The sequence below is a fragment of the Podarcis muralis genome, chromosome 11 (genome assembly GCF_964188315.1).
Source record: "Podarcis muralis chromosome 11, rPodMur119.hap1.1, whole genome shotgun sequence".
NCBI lineage: Eukaryota > Metazoa > Chordata > Lepidosauria > Squamata > Lacertidae > Podarcis > Podarcis muralis.
The window spans coordinates 25,405,030-25,428,272 of NC_135665.1; the positions used below are offsets into that span (position 1 = coordinate 25,405,030).

The following is a 23,243-nucleotide window of genomic DNA, read 5'->3' on the forward strand; positions in this document are numbered from 1 at the left end:
GTTGGTGAGTTCCACCACAAAAGGACAGTTCTTTTAATGAGGCCCAAGAAGTAGCAGCTTGATGGAGGTAAGGAAGGTGGAACTAGAATTCCCAATGCCTGAGGAACAAGACTCATGCTGATATGTGTCCCTCTGCCAAACTGAGCTAGATCCATTTATCCCTTTCATATCAGGTCATATAGACATTTAACGAAGAAAATGCTAAAGGAGATTTAAATCAGTTATAACTAACTTTATTACACAGAGCATTCTGTTCAGGTAGTTTGTGTGCCTTGGGCCAAATTCATACATGCTATTACCATCACGGAAGCCACTTCTATCATGATGAAATCCTAGGTCACAGGAGAATGCAACTGAATTCTGGACCCAAATGAACAGAGCCAACTAAATAGGTCCTTCCCACCCTTTCAGGTGAACAATTCGCATTCCGCTAAATGTATGTGTGAATAAGATGTTAAGTTAAGCCACATATCATTCTACGCTATTCCCACTTTGTATTTTCATTACTTCTCATTTTTCTGACCTGACCTACACAATATTTGAATGACATTGGTCCAGCTGGAGGCTGCACTTGATCAACATCACTAAGGGTCCTTTGCCTTAGATTTTATTTAAAGGTATTAGGGAAAAGGACCACAGTCTTGTGGCAACTGAAAATCCAATAAATTTATTGCAACATAGCTTTCTTGAGCCAGAGGCCAGCTCCTCATACGCTTCCCATATTGAAACCAGCTCCTGGATAGTTCTTATGGCATAAAGTTTTTAATTATCAGACTTTTAATTATTAGTCACTGGCCACCCATTTCTACAAAACAGAAATCAAAGACCAAAATAATCAGCTAACACAAAACCTTCTGTAATGTTTCAATAATGTTATTTCTCATGATGATCTATCCCTATTTGGAAACTTCGTAGTTAGATTGGAATTTCTTCACATCAGAGACCTTTGCCCTGAGTCTGATACATCCAAGGCGCACAAAGCATTACAAAGAATTCTTAGTCTTCGATGGAATTAATCATAAATGGTGTGACATGCAGCAATTACCTTTCTCCACTTGTTCCCGTGCTTGCTGATTAGTCATTCCTGGGTATGGACAGACACCTAAACTGAAGGTCTCCCAGAGGAAAATTCCATAACTCCACACATCACTTTCAGATGTGTATCGCCCTACCAGAAAAATAAAAATAAAAATAGAGAGAGGATAGGCAATAAGGAGATGGTACAGTAATTCTGCCAATACATGAAATGCTTACGTTTGAAGCTGTGGTAAGTTTACAGTGGTCCACAGTTGTGCCAAAATAAAAGACAAGGAAACAGATGACACTAGGGAGCCTGGTTAGTTCCTTTGCATCTATTTTGCAATCTCATGACTGGGCACATCCTTGCAAATTATGCTATGTGTATGTGTTCTCTACTTGGGGAATCAGATCCTAAATACAAGACATTAAAACATCCCTTTGTTGCCGGGCATAGGCAAACTCCAGAGGTTTTTGGACTACAATTCCCATCATCCCTAGCTAACAGGACCAGTGGTCAGGGATGATGGGAATTGTAGTCCCAAAACATCTGGAGGGCCGGGTTTGCCTATGCCTGCTTTGTTGCTTTTCGTTGATGTGTACATTTTTTTTTAAAGAAACCTCTCCTGAAACCAGCGATTGTACTTTATCAAAGTAGGGATGGAATACTGCCCTGCAACATTCTCATGATGAATAAGTGTATTGGTGTATCTGGGACATGGTCTTTCCTTGAGCGTCAGACATCCCAGTTTCAGAAATAACATGAAAGCTAGCAGGTGCACATGGCCCTGGCATGTTCCTTTCATGGAGAAAAAACCTTGGGCTTGTCAACCCCTTACACAGAATATTTAGCGTGACACAAGTTCTCCGTATACAACTGTGAATGCACAGAACCTACTTGTGACAGTGGGTACCTAGTGCTGCTATCAAGGACCTTTTCTGGGGTCAGTTTCGCCTTATGCAATAAGTTGATGAGCACAAGATGCTGCCAGCAATGCATTTGACCATGTGCCCCCTGTCCCTCTTGGCTTATCAAATCTAGCAAAAGGGGGGGTTCACTGTCTGGGTCCAGAGTGTGGTTAACACTTTGCTGCAAGAGGGGATGGGTGGTCCCTGCTGCACTGAAAGAGGCAGTGGTACAACTAGCTCCTAAACAAACTGGCTCTGGACCCACCCGGATTACAACAGCTATCAGCCTATCGCCAATACCCACTTTTTGGGGAAGGCGGTGTCCACAAAATTTAGAAGCTAGAGGACTTAATGTATTGCCATTAATAGCAACTGATCATGCATACACAAGACTATGAAGCACAGCATATTTTTTTCTCTTATTCCATTTTTAAAAAAAGTTATGTAAAATATATTTCCAGAACTGGTTTTGTTGGCATTTTGAATAATCTCCGGAGAGGTATATATCCTCAGCACTGCAGAGCAAAGCAGCCAATGTGGTACACACCAGATATTAATTAATTAATTAATTAATTAATTAATTAACTCCTTAATGCCAATATAGGCTTCCAAGGAATTTACAAGTTTAAAAACTAATTACACAGGCATTAAAATATAAGCACCCATAATTAAAACACACAGTTAAAGTACACACTAAAACAATCCCATTAAAACATTAAAGTTTAAACCGTAAGTAAAATATGCAGCAAAATGATTCCATTAAAACAACACGATAATTAAGAAGGGGGATCTAGGTTCAGAGATCAGTGAACTGCCAGTTTAAACAGATGTATCGTCAAAAGCCAGCACAATGCCAATAAGGATAGGTCTTCTTGTATTTCAGCAAGGGGTAGTGAAAAGGCAAACATCATTCCTCAAGCTTTAAATTATAGGCTACGCCAAGACTAACCAGGTTTCATTTCTTCCAATAGCACCTTAAAGACCAACTAAGTTAGTTCTTGGTATGAGCTTTCGTGTGCATGCACACGAAAGCTCATACCAAGAACTAACTTAGTTGGTCTTTAAGGTGCTACTGGAAGGATTTTTTTTTTTTTTTTTTGACTATGGCAGACCAACACGGCTACCTATCTGTAACAGGTTTCATTTGTTGAGCTTGATGCCCTTACTCCAAGCATCCCTGATCACTGACTGTGCTGACTGGGGCTTATGGAAAGTTGTAGCTATGCTACCCCTGCACCAGAGAACCAGCACTTTAACATTATGTATTATTTTTTTACATTTCTATGCCGTCCTTCACCTGAACATCACAGGGCAGTTTACAATATGAAAACACAGAAATACATACCACAGTAACAAACAAAAACAACGCCCCCCCCCCCGCTCCCCTGGCAGTTTAAAAGGCCACAGCTTGCTGAATTAGCCATAGGCTTGGGAGAAGAGGAATATTTTTGCATAGCTCCTAAAGATATGTAACAAAGGCCCCAGGCGAGCCTTTCTGGGGAGAGCATTCTGCAAGCAGGGAGCCACCGCAGAAAAGGACAATTTTTGTGTTGCCGCTGTCTCAAGGAGGAGGCACATGAAGAAGGGGAAGGTTTGTTCTTGTTATGTATTTTGTGTTTTTGTCTTGTATTTTTATGCTGTGACCCACCCTGAGATCTTCAGATGAAGGGAGGTATAAAAATTTAATAAATAAAAAAAGACAAAAGATGATTGCAGATCCAGGTAAGTTTATGTGGGAAGAGGCGGTCCCTGAGGTATTGCGGTCCTGAGCTGTTTAAGGCAACAGAGCCTCTTGTGGCTCAGGGTCAGGTGGGAAGACCCTCCCCTAAGTCAATGACAAGTGAAGGAATCATCATCCCTGTGCTCCACATTGAAACCAGCTGATTGATTGAAATCAATCGATTTGCACACCATTACATCAAAATCAAATCAGATACAAGGTGCTACCCACTGTTGTCCCCCCTTAAATCCTATACTGCGGTTAAATGACACGCATTTAGTTAGGGCCAGCATTCTGAGTTGATTTGGGGGTTTCACCATCTCTATAGTACACCACAGAGCCTCTTATACTTCCATAGCAGACATTATGGCATCACCTGTATCTTTGAGTCATCTGCCTGCAATTGCTATGGGTGCTTCAGACAATTTATTTGATTGCTGCCATCATATCTCCGCAGAACAGGATGGGACTGTATTGATTAGAGCCCTGGCTTTAAGTTCAAAGTCTAGAGATGAAGCATCCAGCTTCTTTGGAAAACACTATTAGATACCAGCTGTGAAAAGGTCAAAATTCCTGTACACCTATTTTGATTCCCTACAGTACCCTCCATGAGGGAGTTTGCCCATAGCTGTCAACTTTCAGATTTGAAAATAAGGGATCAGCAGCCTCGAAAATAAGGGATCAGCAGCCTCACCTGTCCTGGGGACAGTCTACAGGATATCTAACAATCCAGGATAGTAGCGGGAAGCAGCGGGAAATGGTGCTGGAATAAGGGAATTTCCCGCAAAAAAAAGGGAAAGTTGACAGCTATGAATTTGCCTTCTAAGTCAGCCAGCTTGTCCTCTTCTTCCACAGCAGAGGTCCTTTTGAAACCAGTCACATAAGCAGTGGAAGAGTGGCAGGTGCACGGAACAACCAAGAGACTACCTATGTGACTACCTATGTAACCAGTGCCGGATTTATGTATAAGCTAAACGAGCTATAGCTTAGGGCCCCACTCTCTTGCCCCCCCCCCCAATTTCACTATTAATATACTTCTTAATTGTATTTCAGTTCAACAATTACTTTGATAAAATACCTATTTTGTTATGTGCAAATGGCTGTAGATACCTATTAGGTCCATAAATGACCATATAGCATATATTTAACACAAAAAAACAGTGACAATTTGTTGTTGACAACAGACAGCTGGACATATAAAGGGCCCCATAACCTTCAGTAGCTTAGTGCCTCATCAAACCTAAATCTGGCCCTATATGTAACATATAGTAGATGCAAGATTTTTCCACCAGGAGCACTTCAATCTTACCCATGGCTGCTCCAAGGGCAATGTACTTGTGCTGGTCATGGAACCAACTACACTTTGTTGTGTGATGTTTTGTTTGACCTGTGGGGGGGGGGGGGCGTGTCTGAAGAAGCAAGTTCACATGTCCGTAAATATTCTTGATGCTGTGAACCTCATCTTCTCTTTCACAAATTGCAGGTACCTCACAGGTTGACATATGATCGCAACTAGGAATGTTCATCAGGTTTTGTACTCTTTCCAAATGAGGAGGGGGAGTGGTTTTTTCAGAATTTACAAGGCATAACTGGACCCGATTTCCTGCTGAAAAATGTTGGAGGGTATGCAATCTTTTCCGCTTTAGAGTTTTAAAATCTCCCTTGTCACCCCTGCCTCTAAGTACTGAAGTTTTTTTCCCCCCAGTGGTACACTATTTCCAGCTGCTAAATATTTAATATTTTAAAGACGAGGTATGTTGCTCATTACCAGCCTAAATGAAATACATATAAATGTTACTGACAGCTGGGGTTATGCTAACTGTTCTGACCTCAGAAAGTTCTGTTTGCATTTAAAACTAAATATCATTTCATGCTGTTTTAAATTAGGCTACCAGGTTGATAAAGAGCAATTATGGACATTCGCTGTGCTGCTGGTAGTGTGATTGTTCTTGTAAGTCTGCATATATTCTCCTTTTAGAGCTTGGCATCTACTAATTTAACACCTTCCATTAAAAACATTTGGGGACACTAGTTATAAGTAATACATTTCTTAGGTAAGTGTTAGTTATCTGGACTCAATTACCTTTCTCAGCAAGGCCCCCAAAGCATGGCAATAATATACTTGCGTGGTATGCATTAGTGACATAGAAAATTGATAAAGCTATGCTAGAACCATGAGAATATACAGTGGTACCTCGGGTTAAGTACTTAATTCGTTCTGGAGGTCTGTTCTTAACCTGAAACTGTTCTTAACCTGAAACACCACTTTAGCTAATGGGGCCTCCTGCTGCCGCCGCGCCGCCGGAGCACAATTTCTGTTCTCATCCTGAAGCAAAGTTCTTAACCCGAGGTACTATTTCTGGGTTAGCGGAGTCTGTAACTTGATGTGTATGTAACCTGAAGCGTCTGTAACCCGAGGTACCACTGTAATGAACAAAGTTATACAAATGTTCCGAGAAAACTAAGAATCACAAAAGCACTGTAGTTTGGACCAGGGATATAATATTGTTTAGAACATCTCAAAAACAACTCTAAGTATTTGGGTCCATGTCTTCAGCTTTGAAATCCCTCAAAATGCAACATCATGTAAATGCTGATCCCTACATTTAATACATTGAACTGCTTCCCATAGTACAGTTTTACTCCAAGTATTGCTCCTGCAAGTCAGTCATGTGAGTAAAAACATAACATTGGAAATGTGTCACACATAGTTATAACTTGCAAAGAAATGTGTATTTAAAATCATTCCCTAATTAGATTTTATGAAAGCACACTTGAAAGTGCACACTTGTAAAAACTGTAAAGGCATTTAATGTAAAAAAATGGATCTGAGTTCCCTGAACTCTTAACCATAGTTAAGAAATTAGGATTGTCCCATTAACTTATACACGCTTTGAACACTTATGAATGCTCTTCCTTCCCCATTCAGAATTAACCAGCTTCAAATCCTCGTTTCAAAGTCTGATTTAAGGTTTGCCACGGTTTAACACTAACTTCAGTGCAAATACAACTAGGGATAGCATACAAAATTGAACAGGATAACTCCTAATATTGCCCCCTGCCCTGATTCATCATGAAACTACACACTTCCAAAGCACAATCTATTTCAGGTTGAAGTAAGGGATGTGCATGTATCCCTAGACATAACTCAATACCATGGTTAACACTGAAATACAAATTGCTAACAGTACAGAATATTTTGTCTGTGTGTGCATGCACACACAGTAAAATTCAAGTGTCTCTTTTGGTCTATGAGCGTGCATATTTCTTGTTGATAGAGACTCTTTGCCCTTGACAACTGTCTGACAGGTTCAATGGGCACAGCTTTCTATGGCACAGAGAGACACCAACCTTTAACTTTGTTGTTTCTTAAAATCTACACTCTTTCTCTCTAAAAAGAAATTTGAGTTCTCCTACAAGTTTAATGGAAAGCAACTAAATGGTACAAACGTGTTCCTATGCAGAGGAACACCCTAAAATAAACCATTATTTGGTAACTATTAATCAGTTCTTTATTACCCCATTCACAATACTAAAACACACATGCTGTTTCTTCTTTTCCTACTTATTAAGAGTGCCCTATTCCTCCATTCTCACTAAGAGCACTTTGGCTTATTCTATTTTTGTGACCAACTGATCTCGTTATAGGCAATTTTCCTCTTTATAAATAGTGCCTTTATTTATTTTGAAAAAAACAACAGCAGGAAGGTCCATAAGAGTGCTGCGTAAGTAACTCTAAAAGGTTTTTGTGGGGGGCGATTTCGGTTTCTTTCTTTTCCTATGACAATTCATGAGCTGCTAACACAAGTAGTAAGGTAACGGTAAAGGGACCCCTGACCATTAGGTCCAGTCGTGGATGACTCTGGGGTTGTGGCACTCATCTTGCTTCACTGGCTGAGGGAGCTGGCGTACAGCTGCTGGGTCATGTAGCCACCATGACTAAGCCGCTTCTGGTGAACCAGAGCAGCGCACGAAAACGCCGTTTACCTTCCCGCTGGAGTGGTACCTATTTATCTACTTGCACTTTGATGTGCTTTTGAACTGCTAGGTTGGCAGGAGCAGGGACCAAGCAACGGGAGCTCCCCCGTCGCGGGGATTCAAACCGCTGACCTTCTGATCGGCAAGCCCAAGGCTCTGTGGTTTAACCCACGGCGCCACCTGCGTAGTAGTTTCAAGAATAAAAGTCTGAAAAATCCATTGCTAATTTCCTACTCATTTCTATTTACTTTTATTCTACGTATGTTCTCATTTAGTTAAAGTTTATCTAATCAGGATAAGTTACAAGGAAATCTACTACAAAGCTCTAGCCACAAAGCCATAGTGTTATGGCTAAACTTGCATTTAATCAGTTTATTTAAAAGATAAATATACCCTATTTTTCAGGTGATAATCTCCTAGAGCTGCTAATGTTAAAATGTTGATTTTTTTTTTTTATCCAATAGTATCACATAAAAACAGAACAGGAACAATCAAAGATAAAAACTATACATGGTATCTACATCAAAGATTTGAACACACCCACCAAACATCTAGGGTCCAAAGAAATATAAAGTACATCAGAGTCAGAGTCTGCTGAGACAGCCTGGGGATAGCATTTTATAGTCAGGGTACAACAACTGAAAAGGCCCTATTATGCTCCTAAACTGCCTCACCTCCAAAGATAAACTACAGAAGGCCCTCAGAGGCAGATTATAGTAGCCAAGGAGGCTTGTGTGGAAGCAGCTCGTATGGAAGTTTAAAATATGGTAATTATTAGAGATGTTTAATTATTTTGATGAAGCATTCCCTTAAGGGAAAGAGGTGGTATCTAATTGCAGTGGAGTAGCAGCGTGTGTGTGTGTGTGTGTGCGTGCGCACACTAGGGGGCATAGTCCAAGGGCATTTTTTTGAGGGGGTGCAACCAGGCAACTCCACGATAGGGTCCCTCATTGAGGGAAGCAGTGCCTGGGCTCAGCCAATGGGAATGGGGTAGCAGGGGCTCCTTCTCCTTAGGGCCGCCCTTGGGTTGGCCAAGAGGGAGGGGAGGGTACAGTCACCAGCTGGCTGCAGCTCCACTCGTAAACCAGGTCTGACCTGGACACTTCACTGCCCCTCTCCTCTGCTGGGCTCCGGTGCGTGAGTGCACCCCCAGGTGACACGGTTTAATTGTGGTGTCCTAGTTTCTGAGAGAAAGGGAAATCTTAAAATATCTTCTTGCAAATATTTGTACATCTCCTTTATATTTTCAGACATCACACAGCATATTTTGGACCAAAACTGTTAGCAACAGTATTCCCTTACCATAGTTTAAAGCCTCTGGAGCAGTCCATTTGATGGGAATCTGTTTTAATCCTGAAGATGAATATACTCCATCATCTTCTTGACGAGACATTCCAAAGTCGCTAATTTTCAGGACATTGTTTTCGCCTACAAGGCAGTTCCTTGCAGCAAGGTCCCTGTGTGGAAAAAGATGCAGCTTTCATAAATACAATACAAAACAATAATGTACTTTTATATTCAAAACCCAAATCTGCTTGAGCAAGAATGTTTCCTCCCATCCATTCTGTTCTGGGAGAAAACTTCATCCACCACTGGGAATATAAGATCACAAAGCATAATGGCTCCTGGAAAATAAAATATTTTTACTGAAATAGTAAAATAAGTGCATGCAAGGCAACAGAGCACTGTGACCATGCTGCCCTTGAGGGTTATTATTTCCAGCAGAGTGCAGGCCAGTAAATGAGATTTGATGTGGGGAGATAGCATAGCTTGAAGTCAAAGTCTTGTTCTCGGAACTGCCAAGGGTAGAGAAGAGGCAGGGGAATCATATATGATTTAGGCTCACACATGCTCCCCATTATACCAACTGATTGCCAATGAGAAACAAACTCCAAAGCCCAACCCATCCCCCCTGCAACATTCCCAATGTAGCTTCTGGTTTAAAGATGGTGTCCTTAGCCTCTCCTTAAGTCTTTACGGGTTTTGGTAAGGCATAGCCTTACCTGCCCCCCCCAAAGGCTAGAGCTATGGAAAGAACAAAAATTAATCATTTATTAGCAAATAGCTCACAAAGTATTTTAAGTAAATTTGTTTCAACAAATAATACTTGTCAGTTCAAGTCCATTCAAAAATATACCAAGTTGAGTCTATATAAATTGATGGATTTCCTTCTCAGTCACTTAACCCTCACAACAATTCTTAGGTGATACCTTAGGCTGAGAGATAGTGACTGGGTTCAAGGTAATCCAATGAGCTTCACAGCTGCATGGAGAATTGAACCCAGACCTGCTGGTTTAACAGCAGGATAGAAATACAGGGAGAACATAACCCATATCTCCAAGCGAAACAAACAGACATGAAAAGTCGCCTTGGCTCAATTCAATGGGCTCGCTCGCCTACTTGCAAGAGCAGGAAATCAATTGTTTCAATAACAATCACAATGCTGACACCAAACTCAAGGTTACAATTCTGCACCTTGCTATTCACACATGAATTGCATTTCACCTTCTTTCAGGAGCTGAAAGGACTTGCTTCTTCTTCCATTATAATAACAACCAGTGCTATTTTTCGAGAAAAAGAAGTGCTGGAACTCACCATGAATGCCTCTCTTGTTCTCTTATAATGGTAATGGCGTCTACCTGAGAGGTGCTGGAACTGAGTTCCAGTGAGTTCTGGCTGGAAAAAAGCCCTGATCACAACCCTGCTCTTTAGTGATAGAACATTGGCACAAGGTTACCCAGAGAGCTTCATGGCTGACTAGGGGTATATAATTTTTTTTTTTAAACTTTGATATCTGTTTTCCTAGCTTATAAGATCTCTCGATGAGCCAGTTAGAATGACAGATAAGAGGAAACTCTATATTCTGATGTATATTATAGTTGTAATTTTAGTGGCAGCATATAATATATACGTGCGTGAAATTTCTCTGTAAATTTATTACTATAGTCTGCCATCACCCTTAGGTCATCTCTAAGCAGAATAGACATTTACCAAGGTCTGTTTTGTTTTAGTTTTTCCTTGTGTGAGCATACTTAACTCTTCAGATGTTCATTCAAATAACTGATAACTGAATGTGTGACAGAGAAGAGAGAGAAAACAAACAGAATGTTGTGGCACTCAGCAGCACCATTATTTAGTTAATTATTTCTAAAACGTGTATTCTGTCTTTTGGTGGCCAATTGGCATTCCCAGTGAGCCTTACAAAAGAGTAAGAAGAAACATATTGCAAAATAAATAAAACCTCACAGGATAAAAACCCAATCTAGTGAAAACTCGCAACAGCTTAAAAGAATTAAAAACTTGCTGCTTGGATTTGTGGCCAGGTCTGCAGTCGAAGTATTTTCACATCAGAGCCTCACAAGCTCAAATCCTTTATCATTTCAAGGCTGCTCTCACAGTTTCAAATGCCTTTGAGTACTGTGCTAGTGAAAAGTGAACTAAAATTTAAAAACGAAGGCAAAAAGGCTCAGTATAAAGCCGCCTGCAATAGTGAGACTCTTTTCGGCCCACTCTTAAAGGTATTATAAAAGAGCTTATATTTCCATTTGTTTATGAGCACAGCTGTCCAAAGGAAAAATAACATTAAACTATTTTGAACACAAGCATTTAATGTAGAGAATTACAGTTGTAGCATTAGTAGTCATTCCTGAGAAAAGGATTTATGAAGAGTTTGTCATTTGCTTTTAGCACAGACAGATAATTTGCTAGCAGGCAGGTTGCTATGCATAAGTAATGAATTGTGTCTTTGAGGATTATTAAGATTTCTTTAAGGATTATTAAGATTATAAATTATACAGGCTTTTAAATGGAATGTTATTTATATGCAAGCTGGGTACAAGCCACAGACCTATTTCTGTTGTGCTTTCTTGGGTGTAAAACTGATGTTGTTCTACTGAAAGGCAGTAAGAGTCATACTGGTTTAAGTATTGGCACGAAATTACCATCAGGGCAACAGATATGCACATTTTGAATAAATGAATTATTGAACATTAGAATGCAATATCGTGGTTACTATGGATTTACAAATCACTCACTCAAAGGAAGACTTCTTGACAAACCCAACAACCAGAAAAAGCAGACACAAGAATTTGAGTCTCTGTGCAAAGTCACCATGCATGACAATATCCATACTGAGTGACTGCCCCTCTCAATGACTGTATAACGTGTATACAAGTTCCACTTCAAGGAGGGATGATGGGCAGTAGAGAATCTATACCATCCAAGGCAAGTTCTCAAGCACTGTCAGTGGCATTAACCTATTTGGGCAAAAGTCGGACATGCCAGATAGGGACGCGGGTGGCGCTGTGGGTTAAACCACTGAGCCTAGGACTTGCCGATCAGAAGGTCGGCAGTTCAAATCCCTGCGACGGGGTGAGCTCCCGTTGCTTGGTCCCTGCTCCTGCCAACCTAGCAGTTCAAAAGCATGTCAAAGTGCAAGTAGAAAAATAGGTACTGCTCTGGCAGGAAGGTAAACGGTGTTTCTGTGCGCTGCTCTGGTTCACCAGAAGCGGCTTTGTCATGCTGGCCACATGACCTGGAAGCTGTACATCGGCTCCCTCGGCCAGTAAAGCGAGATGAGCACCGCAACCCCAGAGTCGGCCATGACTGGACCTAATGGTCAGGGGTCCCTTACCTTTTAGGACATGTCGGCAGTAATAGCAACTGGTTGCATCATGGGCTGTGAATCTGCATGGATGCTTACATTGCCTAGACTGGGACATATTGAGGCAGGAAGTATATTTTTCCATGGAAAGAGGGATTGTTTGTGGGGCAGGAAAGAGGGATTGGTTGTGGGGCAGGGGACACAGAGAACTGTAGCTCTGTGAAGGGGACTGGGCTCTCTCAACAGCTCTCAGCACCTTTAACAAGTTACAATTCCCAAAATTTCTGGGGAGATGCTATGGAGTGTTTAAGTGGCATAAGAGGGTTTAAAATGTCTGGCTGTGGCCCCAGTGTGGTGCGGTGGTTAGAGTGTTGGACTAAGACTGGGGAGACATAGGTTCAAATCCCTGCTCAACTATGCAGCTCTCTCAGTCTCAGCTAACCTCACAGGGTTGTTGTGAGGTTAAAATAATAGAATTGTAGAGTTGGAAGAGTCCTGGGGTATCATCGAGGCCAACAGCCTGCAATGTAGGAATCTTTCTGCCCAGTGGGGGACTCAAACCCACGACCCTGAGATCAAGAGTCTCATGCTCTATGGACTGAGCTATGTGGGAGACAGAGAACTGTGAATGTCACATTGAACTCCTTGGAGAAGACAGACTAAAAATGTAGCCAAATAAATCATATTTTTTTTAATGACTAATAGATAATGCAGTTAGACTAATAATGTCAGTAAAGTATTCAAAAATATATTCTTATACATTGGCAGACCTGTTAAGAATGAGGCAGTCGCTTGGGAGAATATATCCTAGCAGTTATTTTCAAGTTGTTTTGATGGATTTTGTATCACTTCCATTTCAATCTATAATGTGATTTTCTTTGTTTTTACACACAAACACAAACACACACAGTGTGATATCACTGCTGACTTTACAATAAATTTCTTCTGCCCTTATGATTGTTTCAATGTGCTGGATCGAAACATGAGACTATGTTATGAATAAAGACCTTTTTCCTATAATTCATTTATGTTTCGAAACAAAGGTCTGCAATTCAATTTCTTCTCTGTCTCAACATATTTCTTTTCTGCAGTTTAAAAAACATGCCTTAGCTTTGTCCAATTTCAATAATTCAGCACTGTGTTTGATAAGATTTTATTTTTAGCTGTATTATATGAAGATCCAATCTCAGATATGGCATATTTCCTTCCCTGTGGTGATGCGAGCTGAGGACTTTGTTTACCTGGCAAGTTCATAACCAGACAGTCCTTGATTCTAAAGTCTTGAATACTCATTAGCACTTATTTCATGTTTAGGTTCATGATCCATGTCTGCTATTCATGAAATGTTGCTTCATATGCCAAACCGCTGATGATGCATACTGATCTGAGAAGACCACTTGATTAAGTACTCTTAGCAATAAGTTCATTATATAACTTCCTACATGCAAAATGGGGTGTGTGTGTTTATTTTATCACCCTTTTTGCGAAAGTCTCTGAAAGATATTCTGAGCAATCTTTTCTCTTTATAGCATTTCTGGTCAAACCAAGGGGAGCGATTAGAGGGGGTAACAGATGCAGGCTTAGCTATTGTACCACATAAGTCTATTACTTGGAAGTAAGCTGCTATTACTACCTTAATAGAATGTGAGTTAGTAAGGGTTGCTCTCAAATGTAACATTTTGTCAGAGTCCAGGAATTTGGCAATCAGCCCTTCGAATTGCGAGGACCATCTAATCCTTTTCAGAATACTATGAGAAGCCTGATCTGAGTTACCAGCTTCAAGGTCTTTTTTGCTGGGTCACATTGTATAGTCAGAAGTAAGGGGGAGTGGTCACTTTCTGTACCGAGTCCAATAGAAAAGAAGTTAACATCAGAGTGTAGATTTAGAGAAAAGGATACAATAATCAACTACACTATGACCCCTTGACAAGATAAACGTGAACTTATCGTCACCAGGTTTAAGATAACTACATTATGGGCAATACAAAATTCCATAAATTTTAACCCCGCTCTGTTAGTTAATCTATCCTTAAAGGAGCAGGGAACAGACAGTGGGGTAGGTATTTTATCTCTTCCTTGAAAGCCCAATTGGGATACAGTATTTTGGTTGTTGGCCCCAATTCATGCATTTAAATCACCCAAATTAATAAATTGGGGAGGTGAAATTTTTTGGATACAGTGAACATAACATCTCTCAGCATGTCCCAATTAGCAGTTAGAATTTCGTGGATTAAGTACCGTATTTTTTGCTCCATAGGACGCACTTTTTCCCCTCCAAAAATGAAGGGGAAATGTGTGTGCGTCCTATGGGGCGAATGCAGGCTTTCGCTGAAGCCTGGAGAGCGAGAGGCATCGGTGCGCACCGACCCCTCTCGCTCTCCAGGCTTCAGGAAGCTATCCGCAAGCCTTGCAAGGCTTGCGGGCAGCGCGCGAGGCTTGGGGCGGCAGCCTGCAGCCCGAAGCATGGGGAGCCCTCCGGAGGGCGCCCCGTGCTTCGGGTAGGTGTGTGCAAGGCTTGGGGCGGCAGTCGCGGCGGGGGGGGGGGGGGATAAATTTTTTTTATTCATCCCCCCCCCCCCAAAAAATGAGGTGCGCCCTATGGGCCGGTGCGCCCTATAGGACGAAAAATACGGTACTACACTGCTAGAAGCTCCATACAATAAGAAATGAGATATTCAAATTATAAACTACCACTTTTTTTGATACGCAAAAGTGGTGCCTGTTGGTAATACTCAATTATAATCTATTATACAACCCACGTTGTGGTGGTTCCGGTCCTATTTGGATGGAAATTTTCAGAGGATGATGCTTGGGGAATGTTCTTCAGCTCCTTGGAGTCTTCAATGTAGGGTTCTTCAAGGTTCTGTTTTGCCGCCTATGCTGTTTAACATCTACATGAAACCACTGAGTGGGGTTATCCAGAGGTTTGGAGTACATTGTCAGCAATATGCTGATGACACACAGCTCTGCTTGTCCTTTACATCTGCAGGTGTGGCAGTGGATATGGTGGACATGGTCTTCCCTCGGTAATGGACTGGATGAAAGCCAGCAAACTGAAACGTAATCCAGATAAAACTGAGGCACTGTTAGTGGGTGGTTTCCTAGACTGGATGGCTAGGAGGATGTGTGCTCTTGATGGGGTTACACAGTTGGGCTATCCCTGTCCTGACAGGGGTGGAAGGCAGTCTGCACCACTGAGGTCACTTGAGCCTCCAGAGAAAGCAAAGCATTTGGCAGCAATGTCGTTCACCGGGGCAAGATGGTTTGAGTTTATTATACAGATTCTGGCCAATTAGGTTCCAGGCAAAATTCAAAGTGCTGTTTTTGACATATACAGCCTGGAACAGCTTAGGACTGCAACGCCTCCATCATCATCCTCTGAGGCCCCTCTTCATGTGCCTCCTCCCTGAGAGGTCCAGAGGGTGGCAACACAACAATGGGCCTTTTCTGCAGTGGCTCCCCACTTGTAGGATGCTCTCCCCAGGGAGCCTCGTCTAGCATCTTCCTTACATAACCATAGGCACCAGGCAAAAACATTATTCTGTTCCCAAGCCTTTGGCTAATTAAGCAAGTTACGGACTTTTAAACTATGAAGGAGGTTGTTGTTTTTCCTGTTATTATGGTATGGGTTTTTTTTTTAAAAAAAATGTAAACCACCCTGTGATCTTCAGATGAAAGGCAATATAGAAATGTAATAAATCATCATCGTCATTGTCATCATCTGGAGGGCATGACATTGTGTAAAGAGAGAGTAAAAACTCACCCCAAAATGATTCTTTTCTCCCTATTCCTATGTACAAGACAGCCCTTTATGCCAAGGTTCAACATTTTGTGCTCAGTCTTTTGTTTTGTTCCCAAGTACACTGAAAAATCACTGCCATCCATATAGAAAATCCAAACATTAGCTTAACACTGCTCACTGTTTTGGTAAAAACTGAATGGAAAGTCTGTTTCAATGACAAAACAAACAATCATTTTGCCAACACAATCCCTTTGTTAGAGAAGGTCAGATATTCAGTTTAATACCAAGAGGAAAAAATGGCTATCAGCACTCACATTCTCAAAAAGTGAGAACAATGTGTTTTCATTCAAAGGTGATTTCCACCTAAGGTGAAGCATTTTTAGAGTCCCACTCTGAGTCTACTATACTGTGATAACATGAAAGTTTTAACATCTGCCAGAACGCAATTTGGAAAAGTATGAAGGTCAAAGGAGCTTGATGAAAGCACCTAAAAAGAGCTCACAGACTCAAAACAATCCTAACATAAGTTGGTCATTGTATCCTTTTTCTATCTCAACGATGTGTGATGGCAGGGATAAAATAGCAAAGTTAGCTGTAATAGTTGGGCTTGTTGCAGTTGCAAAAGATTACTGCACATTGGGAGGCATGAGTAATCAGAGTAAGAGAAGCCCCCTAACGAAAAAAGGCCCTAAATTGCAAGCGTTTCGAATGTCCTTATGATTTTTACCACAATGTTGGCAAAAAATATATCTTTGAACACTTTTATTGCATCCTGATTAGGCTTGAGTTGGAGTGATGAGAATTTTCTTTTAGAAAGCTACTACAGATTTTAAAGAACAAATTCTACACCCAAGAGCGATAAAGTATTGTGCAGATGGTGCAAAGGTTAATGGAAGCATTACAAAAATTAATCAATACCATGAAAGACTAAGTTCCAAATCACAATCAAAGTCCAGCCTCAGTTCAGAACATGAAAAGATAGGATCAGGGTTACGTATGGATAGGTTAATCAAATAGATGCAGTATTGACAACTTGGGTAGAACATCTTATTTCATGGAAACAAATATAATAGCTGGGGTGGTTCTCTACAAGAAAAAACAAAACAAAAAACCTTGCAAATGCTTTGTAGAACAGCTGCTAGTCACTAGCATACAACATAGCTAATGGTACTACCTATCATTTTATCACTTAAACAGCTGCTTGAAGATGCTCCAAGTTCATTATTTCACATAAACCACTCCTCTTCTAAGAAGCTCAGAGCAGAGGAGATGCAAAAGTAAGCCATTCTGTGTACCTTAGGTTCAGCAGTGAAACTCCAGAATGCTGTTTGAGACCATTTTCCAGGCCAGCCTTCACCACCTCAGTGCTTTACAGCTGATTTGGACTACTACAACCAGCAGCATGGGGCTGTTGGAAGCTGTAGTTGAAAACATGATGAAGGCTGTTCTAGGCTGTAGAAATGAAGGGGAAACTCAAGGAAGGAAGAACAAACTATAGGAAATTCCACATTAATGAAACAATTTGAAGGTATAGCTTTGCTAAGATTAACCATACATGGAAAACATCTTTGGGTAGGAAAATTATGGTGTAAAAGGGAACTACAGTGGTACCTCTGGTTACATACACTTCAGGTTACAGACCCCGCTAACCCAGAAATAGTACCTTGGGTTAAAAACTTTGCTTCAGGATAAGAACAGAAATTGTGCTCTGGCAGCGCGGCGGCAGCGGGAGGCCCCATTAGCTAAAGTGGTGCTTCAGGTTAAGAACAGTTTCAAGTTAAGAACGGACCTCCAGAACGAATTAAGTACTTAACCTGAGGTACCACTGTATAATATATAAGAGTCATAGAACTGTTTAAGTTGGAAGAGGCCCCAAGGGTCATTGCTACAATACAAGAATCTCAGCTAAAGCACCCCTGGCAGATGGCCATCCAACCTTTGCTTAAAAACCTCCCCCTTTCCTTTGCCGCTCCCTCCGTCCCTCCCTCCCGCTTCTGATTCCTTCCCTCAATACCCTTGTTGTTGTTTTCATGAGATGTGGGATACCTCCATCTTGCTGGCCCTGGAAGCAGGCCTCTCCTTCCCTGTTGGCTGTCCCTAGGCAGAGCCAGAGCAAGAGGCTGCCTGGACTTGGCCCATCTCCTTCCCTGCCTGCTGGGGCCACAATTCTGAAGCCCCCTCGGTGAGGCTATGCAGACTCCAAAGGAGGTGAGAGGGGCGCAATAAAGGAGCCCGCCCTGGAAAAATTGCTCCTTGAGGAGAGGGTGTGTGGAGGACACTATATTCTTTCCTTCCTGGGAATGCCATGCGCACGCCTCCAAGGTTAGGCAGTGGCCAGCACCTTCCTCGGCAGGCACCCTGCCTTGCTCTGCCAGTGAGGGACGGTACTGGTATCCACACCCCCAGTCAGGTGTGTCCCCTCCCAGCTCCATCACAGCCAGGGTCCAAAACATTTGCATCCCTGACCCAAATCCCAATGTTAGTATCTTCCCCATATGCCCTCTCCTTGTGGTGCCCAGGGGCCTGGGCTCTGATCCTGCCCCATGGTGGGTGGTGACCTGGCCTTTGGGGTGGACCCTAGGGTAGACCTCAGCACTGGAATTGTGAGAGTTTTGTTTTCATACTAGAAAGTGGAAGATGTTGATTTATAGTGTCACAAATGGGGAAGGTATGTACAATACAATTTCAATTAGAGTATGTACTGCAGCAAATAAGAACAAAGGACAATGTATTTTCTTAGAACGTGCTATTTCTAAGTATACTCATCACGCTGCTAACAAACATTATTCCCATTTCATTTCTATTTTTCAGTTAGGACAAAACATGCCTAATATGCCATAGTACTTTGAAACATTAATTCCTTTGGTGTCCTGTTGGCCCATTTTTTTTAAAATATTAGCTTATTAGAAACATTTGTCTGGCAGAGTCATAGTTATGCCAACATTTTGGCCAGAATTCAGAGTATGCTTTATAGAGACTAAGCAGCCTTTGTTCTTTGAACGCAGAAAACATTGTTCAAGTCAATATCTTTGGGTAAGAACTCTTCACCCAGTCTGCAACTCTATGCAAAGCTTTCTTTCAATAGCTTGTCCTGACGTAATAATATAAATTGGTTAACTTTGATATTCATACACAAATGTGTTGGTTGCTGTTTTATAAAATATATCAAAAGCAACCAGCTAATTAATTCTTACAGGTTAGGCTTAACTTGCCAATATACATCCTACCTACAAGATCAATAATGGCTAAATGTGGTCTTCCACATCTGAACCCACAGATTCTTTTGCATATCAAAAATTACGTTGGTCTCCTTAAGACAGAAGTGGTTGGATCCAGACTTTAAATAAGCAGAGTTCCACTAATGGGGCATTCCCACAGGCACTTGGGGGTTGACTGGGTGGGTGGAAGACACATTTTCCAGATACCTCCTTCTACTTGTACTCCACCAGCTGCTCCCAGAAAGTTAGGGGACAGTCCAGAGCAGCAAGGGAGACTGCACTGCACTGCAGTTCCTGCAAATGGAAGGAGCCTTCTGTTTGTGGAAAGGCATGCTTGGGATCTAATAATATTAACCATTTCCAAAATTAAAATTTGAAGCCTATTATTGCTGAAGAAACTAGGTATCAACTCAGCCAATGAAAGATTCAGAAGAAGGGGAAACATGCTGACGCTTCAAAAGAATTGAAAAGGATTTTTTAAAATATTGCAGGAAAGCAACTATTCATAAGATATCCCAAGGCCAGGGTAAAAGACAAATTACCCTGGATACAAATTAAAATTTAAGAAAACTCTAACATATGCAACACTGTTCATCAATTGGTCAATCTTCTTAGAAATGTAGCTTAATCTCCTTCATGGGAGACTAGCCCACTTCTGATCTCTTTCCATCCAAGTATAAACCTGCAAGGGAAATATGATCCCTAGCCTCACATACTTTCTAACCAGCGCAATTCCCTGAACAGCAACTGTAAATATTTGGGAATGAGAATGTTACTCTAGAGCAAACAAAATAACCATAGTCTAGACTTCATATCCAATATTTGCTATCCCACAACTTGGCTTACAGGAGAAAGATTACAACATTCTTGTCTTATCTTTCAATCACATTTCCTTGTTATTTTCGCCCCTCTAGCAAGACAGGCTGCTTTATTTCTCTCTTGATAAGTTCATTCTAAAACCATCAGCTTCTCTGAGGTCAATAATAAGTGTTCTCATCCTAGGAGACTAATTGTTCAACAGGGTGAAAGGCACATTTTATGCAGCCAATCAATATTATAGCTTTTAACATAAGCATTTCTTTCTAAGTCCCAATTTGTTCTCTTTTTGTAGATTATTTCTTCATCATCACCACATCATGCTGCGTGACATGAGCACAGTGCAAGCTCTCATTCAAACAAGGGAATTTGGGCTAGAGTGTGTATTTAACACACAAGCACACCCCTCTATTCTAAAGAAATGTTTTGCATAAGTGTTAATCTGTTTATGCAAAGAGTATGCACAAGGAAAAGCACTGCTCCACATGCAGGTGCTTATCTTTGGATCCCAGCCATGGTGTCAGGCTGAGAAGCACTCGGCATGTAATCTGAAAGCCAGGTAATGCACTGAAACTGAACAGACACCTGCAGGAGCAGACAGGGTGGGAAGACATATGGGCAAAGTAGATACAAGGTAAGGAGGCAGGCAGGATCTGCAGTCATAGCTATAGAGTTGAGAAGTGCTCAGACCAAAGAGTCAGATGAAGATTCTGGGGATTTATTGGCTAAGCTCAAACCGCATTGGCCAATTACATCACCAGGAAAACCGCTGAGTCAGCCTGGGCATGTAAAAATAAAAGGCTGCAATATTCCATTTGATTGCACCTCAAAGCAACAAACAGCAGTTACAGGTATAGAAACTCCCTCACCTGATAAAGTGCCACAGTAATGCCAGGAAGGAGTCAGAATATTGCTGCAAGAATTTTGGGCTCCAAGTCCCATAGTTAAGAGTAGATAAAGATAATATTTTCTTTCAGAGAAATTATTAACTAATACAACATCTCATTGCCACCATGGAATTGAGGTACTTGTAACCTTTTGGACAAAAAACAACAATTCCAAAGCTAATATTTTGACGTCCTCATTTCCTTCAAGCAGGTTAGATAGAAATTCTAGTACAGAATAGTTTTCTGTACAGAAAATTAAGCTACAGGATGTGGCACCTGAGAGGAAGAGCTGACAATGTCTTCATTGCAGTTGTAACAAAAAGGACATTAAGTATGAAAATGCAGAAAATAATTAATTCTCCAAAATGGCTAAATGTCAAACAGAGAAATGTAAAGGTTAATTTTCCTAAGGAAATACACTGGCAGATAACACAAACCTTTTCCAGTTCTAACACATTATGAGGGCACAACCAAAAGGAAACAAAACCCACAAATTAATTTAATTGATTGAAATTATCAGATACAAGCCTTTCCCAAGCTTAGTTAATGTATATTCACCATGTTTTTAGACAATGAAAAATAAAGAAGGAACACGGGAAAGATTTGTTAAAGAGTAGCATTACAGGAATAGGACCATTCATAAACCACTATCAAAGTCTGGGGTCAATAAAGTATTCAATAAGATTTACTTCAATTCCATTTAGCAGATTAGCGAGCTAACACAGAAGTATTCTCAGACAGACCCTCTTGGAAGCTTTTTGAAAGGAGATTATTGAGTGAGGTATGAAAGAGTGTCATCACAAGTGGTATACACAACCAAAATATCAATTCAGGAATTACCTTTGCTGGACTGAATGGCAACAAAATGTCTTTGATTAGAGAGGGTGGAATGTGAAGAACTGAACACGAACTACATCCCCTTCATATATTAACTAATTCAATAATACACTGTTTTTATCAAGTTGTCTTTTGGGGTAGAAGAAACAAATTGAATTCCTGCTCATTGTTTAAGACAGACTATGATTATTTTATAAAACAGGAAATGTTCAGTTAGTTTGGTTGGTTTCCCAAAATATTTTCAGTAGAAACCTCAATTATTAACTAACAAACTAAGGGATGCAGGTGGCGCTGTGGGTAAAACCGCAGTACCTAGGGCTTGCCGATTGCATGGTCGGCGGTTCGAATCCCCGTGACGGGGTGAGCTCCCGTCTTTCGGTCCCAGCTCCTGCCCACCTAGCAGTTCGAAAGCACCCCTAAATGCAAGTAGATAAATAGGTACCGCTTTACAGCGGGAAGGTAAACAGCGTTTCCGTGTGCTGCACTGGTGCCGGCTCGCCAGAGCAGCTTCGTCACGCTGGCCATGTGACCCGGAAGTGTCTCCGGACAGCACTGGCCCCCGGCCTCTTAAGTGAGATGGGCGCACAACCCTAGAGTCGGACACAACTGGCCCGTACGGGCAGGGGTACCTTTACCTAACTAACTAACTAACTAACTAACTAACTAACTAACTAACTAACTAACTATATACCATCTGAAGATCACATGATAAGTAAAGGTAAAGGTACCCCTGCCCATACAGGCCAGTCTTGCCAGACTCTAGGGTTGTGCGCTCATCTCACTCTATAGGCCGGGAGCCAGCGCTGTCCGCAGACACTTCCGGGTCACGTGGCCAGAGTGACAAGCTGCATCTGGCGAGCCAGCGCAGCACACGGAACGCCGTTTACCATCCCGCTGTTAAGCGGTCCCTATTTATCTACTTGCACCCGGGGGTGCTTTTGGACTGCTAGGTTGGCAGGCGCTGGGACCGAACGACGGGAGCGCACCCCACCGCGGGGATTCGAACCGCCGACCATGCGACCGGCAAGTCCTAGGCACTGAGGTTTTACCCACAGCGCCACCCGCGTCCCTTCACAGGATAAGATTACAGTATAAAAACACAAAAGACACTACATAACAACCAGAAATACCCCTGACATATTTAAAACACCATAGATTGTTCAATTGGGCAAGAGGAATGTTTTCACCTGGCACCTAGACATACGTAATGACAGTGCCAATGAACCTCACTGGGGAAAGCATTTCACAAATGGGGAAGCCCAGAGAAGTCCTGTTCTCATGCTGTCATCCTCCAGACCTCTTGCGGACAGGACACATAAAAAAGTTCTCAGATGAATGCAGGGTCTGGGTTGGTCCATATGGGGAGAGGGGTCCTTGAGGTACTGCGGTCCTGAGCTGTTTAAGACTTTATAGGTCAAACCAGCACTTTGAATTGGGGCCAGAAACTAATTGGCAAGGCAGTGCAGTAGGGCCAGGATAAGCATTATATGCTCAAACCAGCTTGTTCCGATGAACA

General features: G+C 41.6%; 1 protein-coding gene across 2 annotated transcripts in view; it reads right to left on the reverse strand.

Annotated features, from left to right (window-relative positions):
* The window catches only part of FER (FER tyrosine kinase), a 163,888-nt gene that overhangs the window by 11,083 nt on the left and 129,562 nt on the right, over window positions 1-23,243 (reverse strand). For both annotated transcript variants that reach the window (XM_028749596.2, XM_077936150.1), the window contains exons 18-19: window positions 8,927-9,081; window positions 1,046-1,168 (exon numbers count right to left, since the gene is read on the reverse strand). In XM_028749596.2, the coding sequence (XP_028605429.2) occupies window positions 1,046-1,168; window positions 8,927-9,081 (278 nt within the window). The remainder of the gene's footprint in view (window positions 1-1,045; window positions 1,169-8,926; window positions 9,082-23,243) is intronic.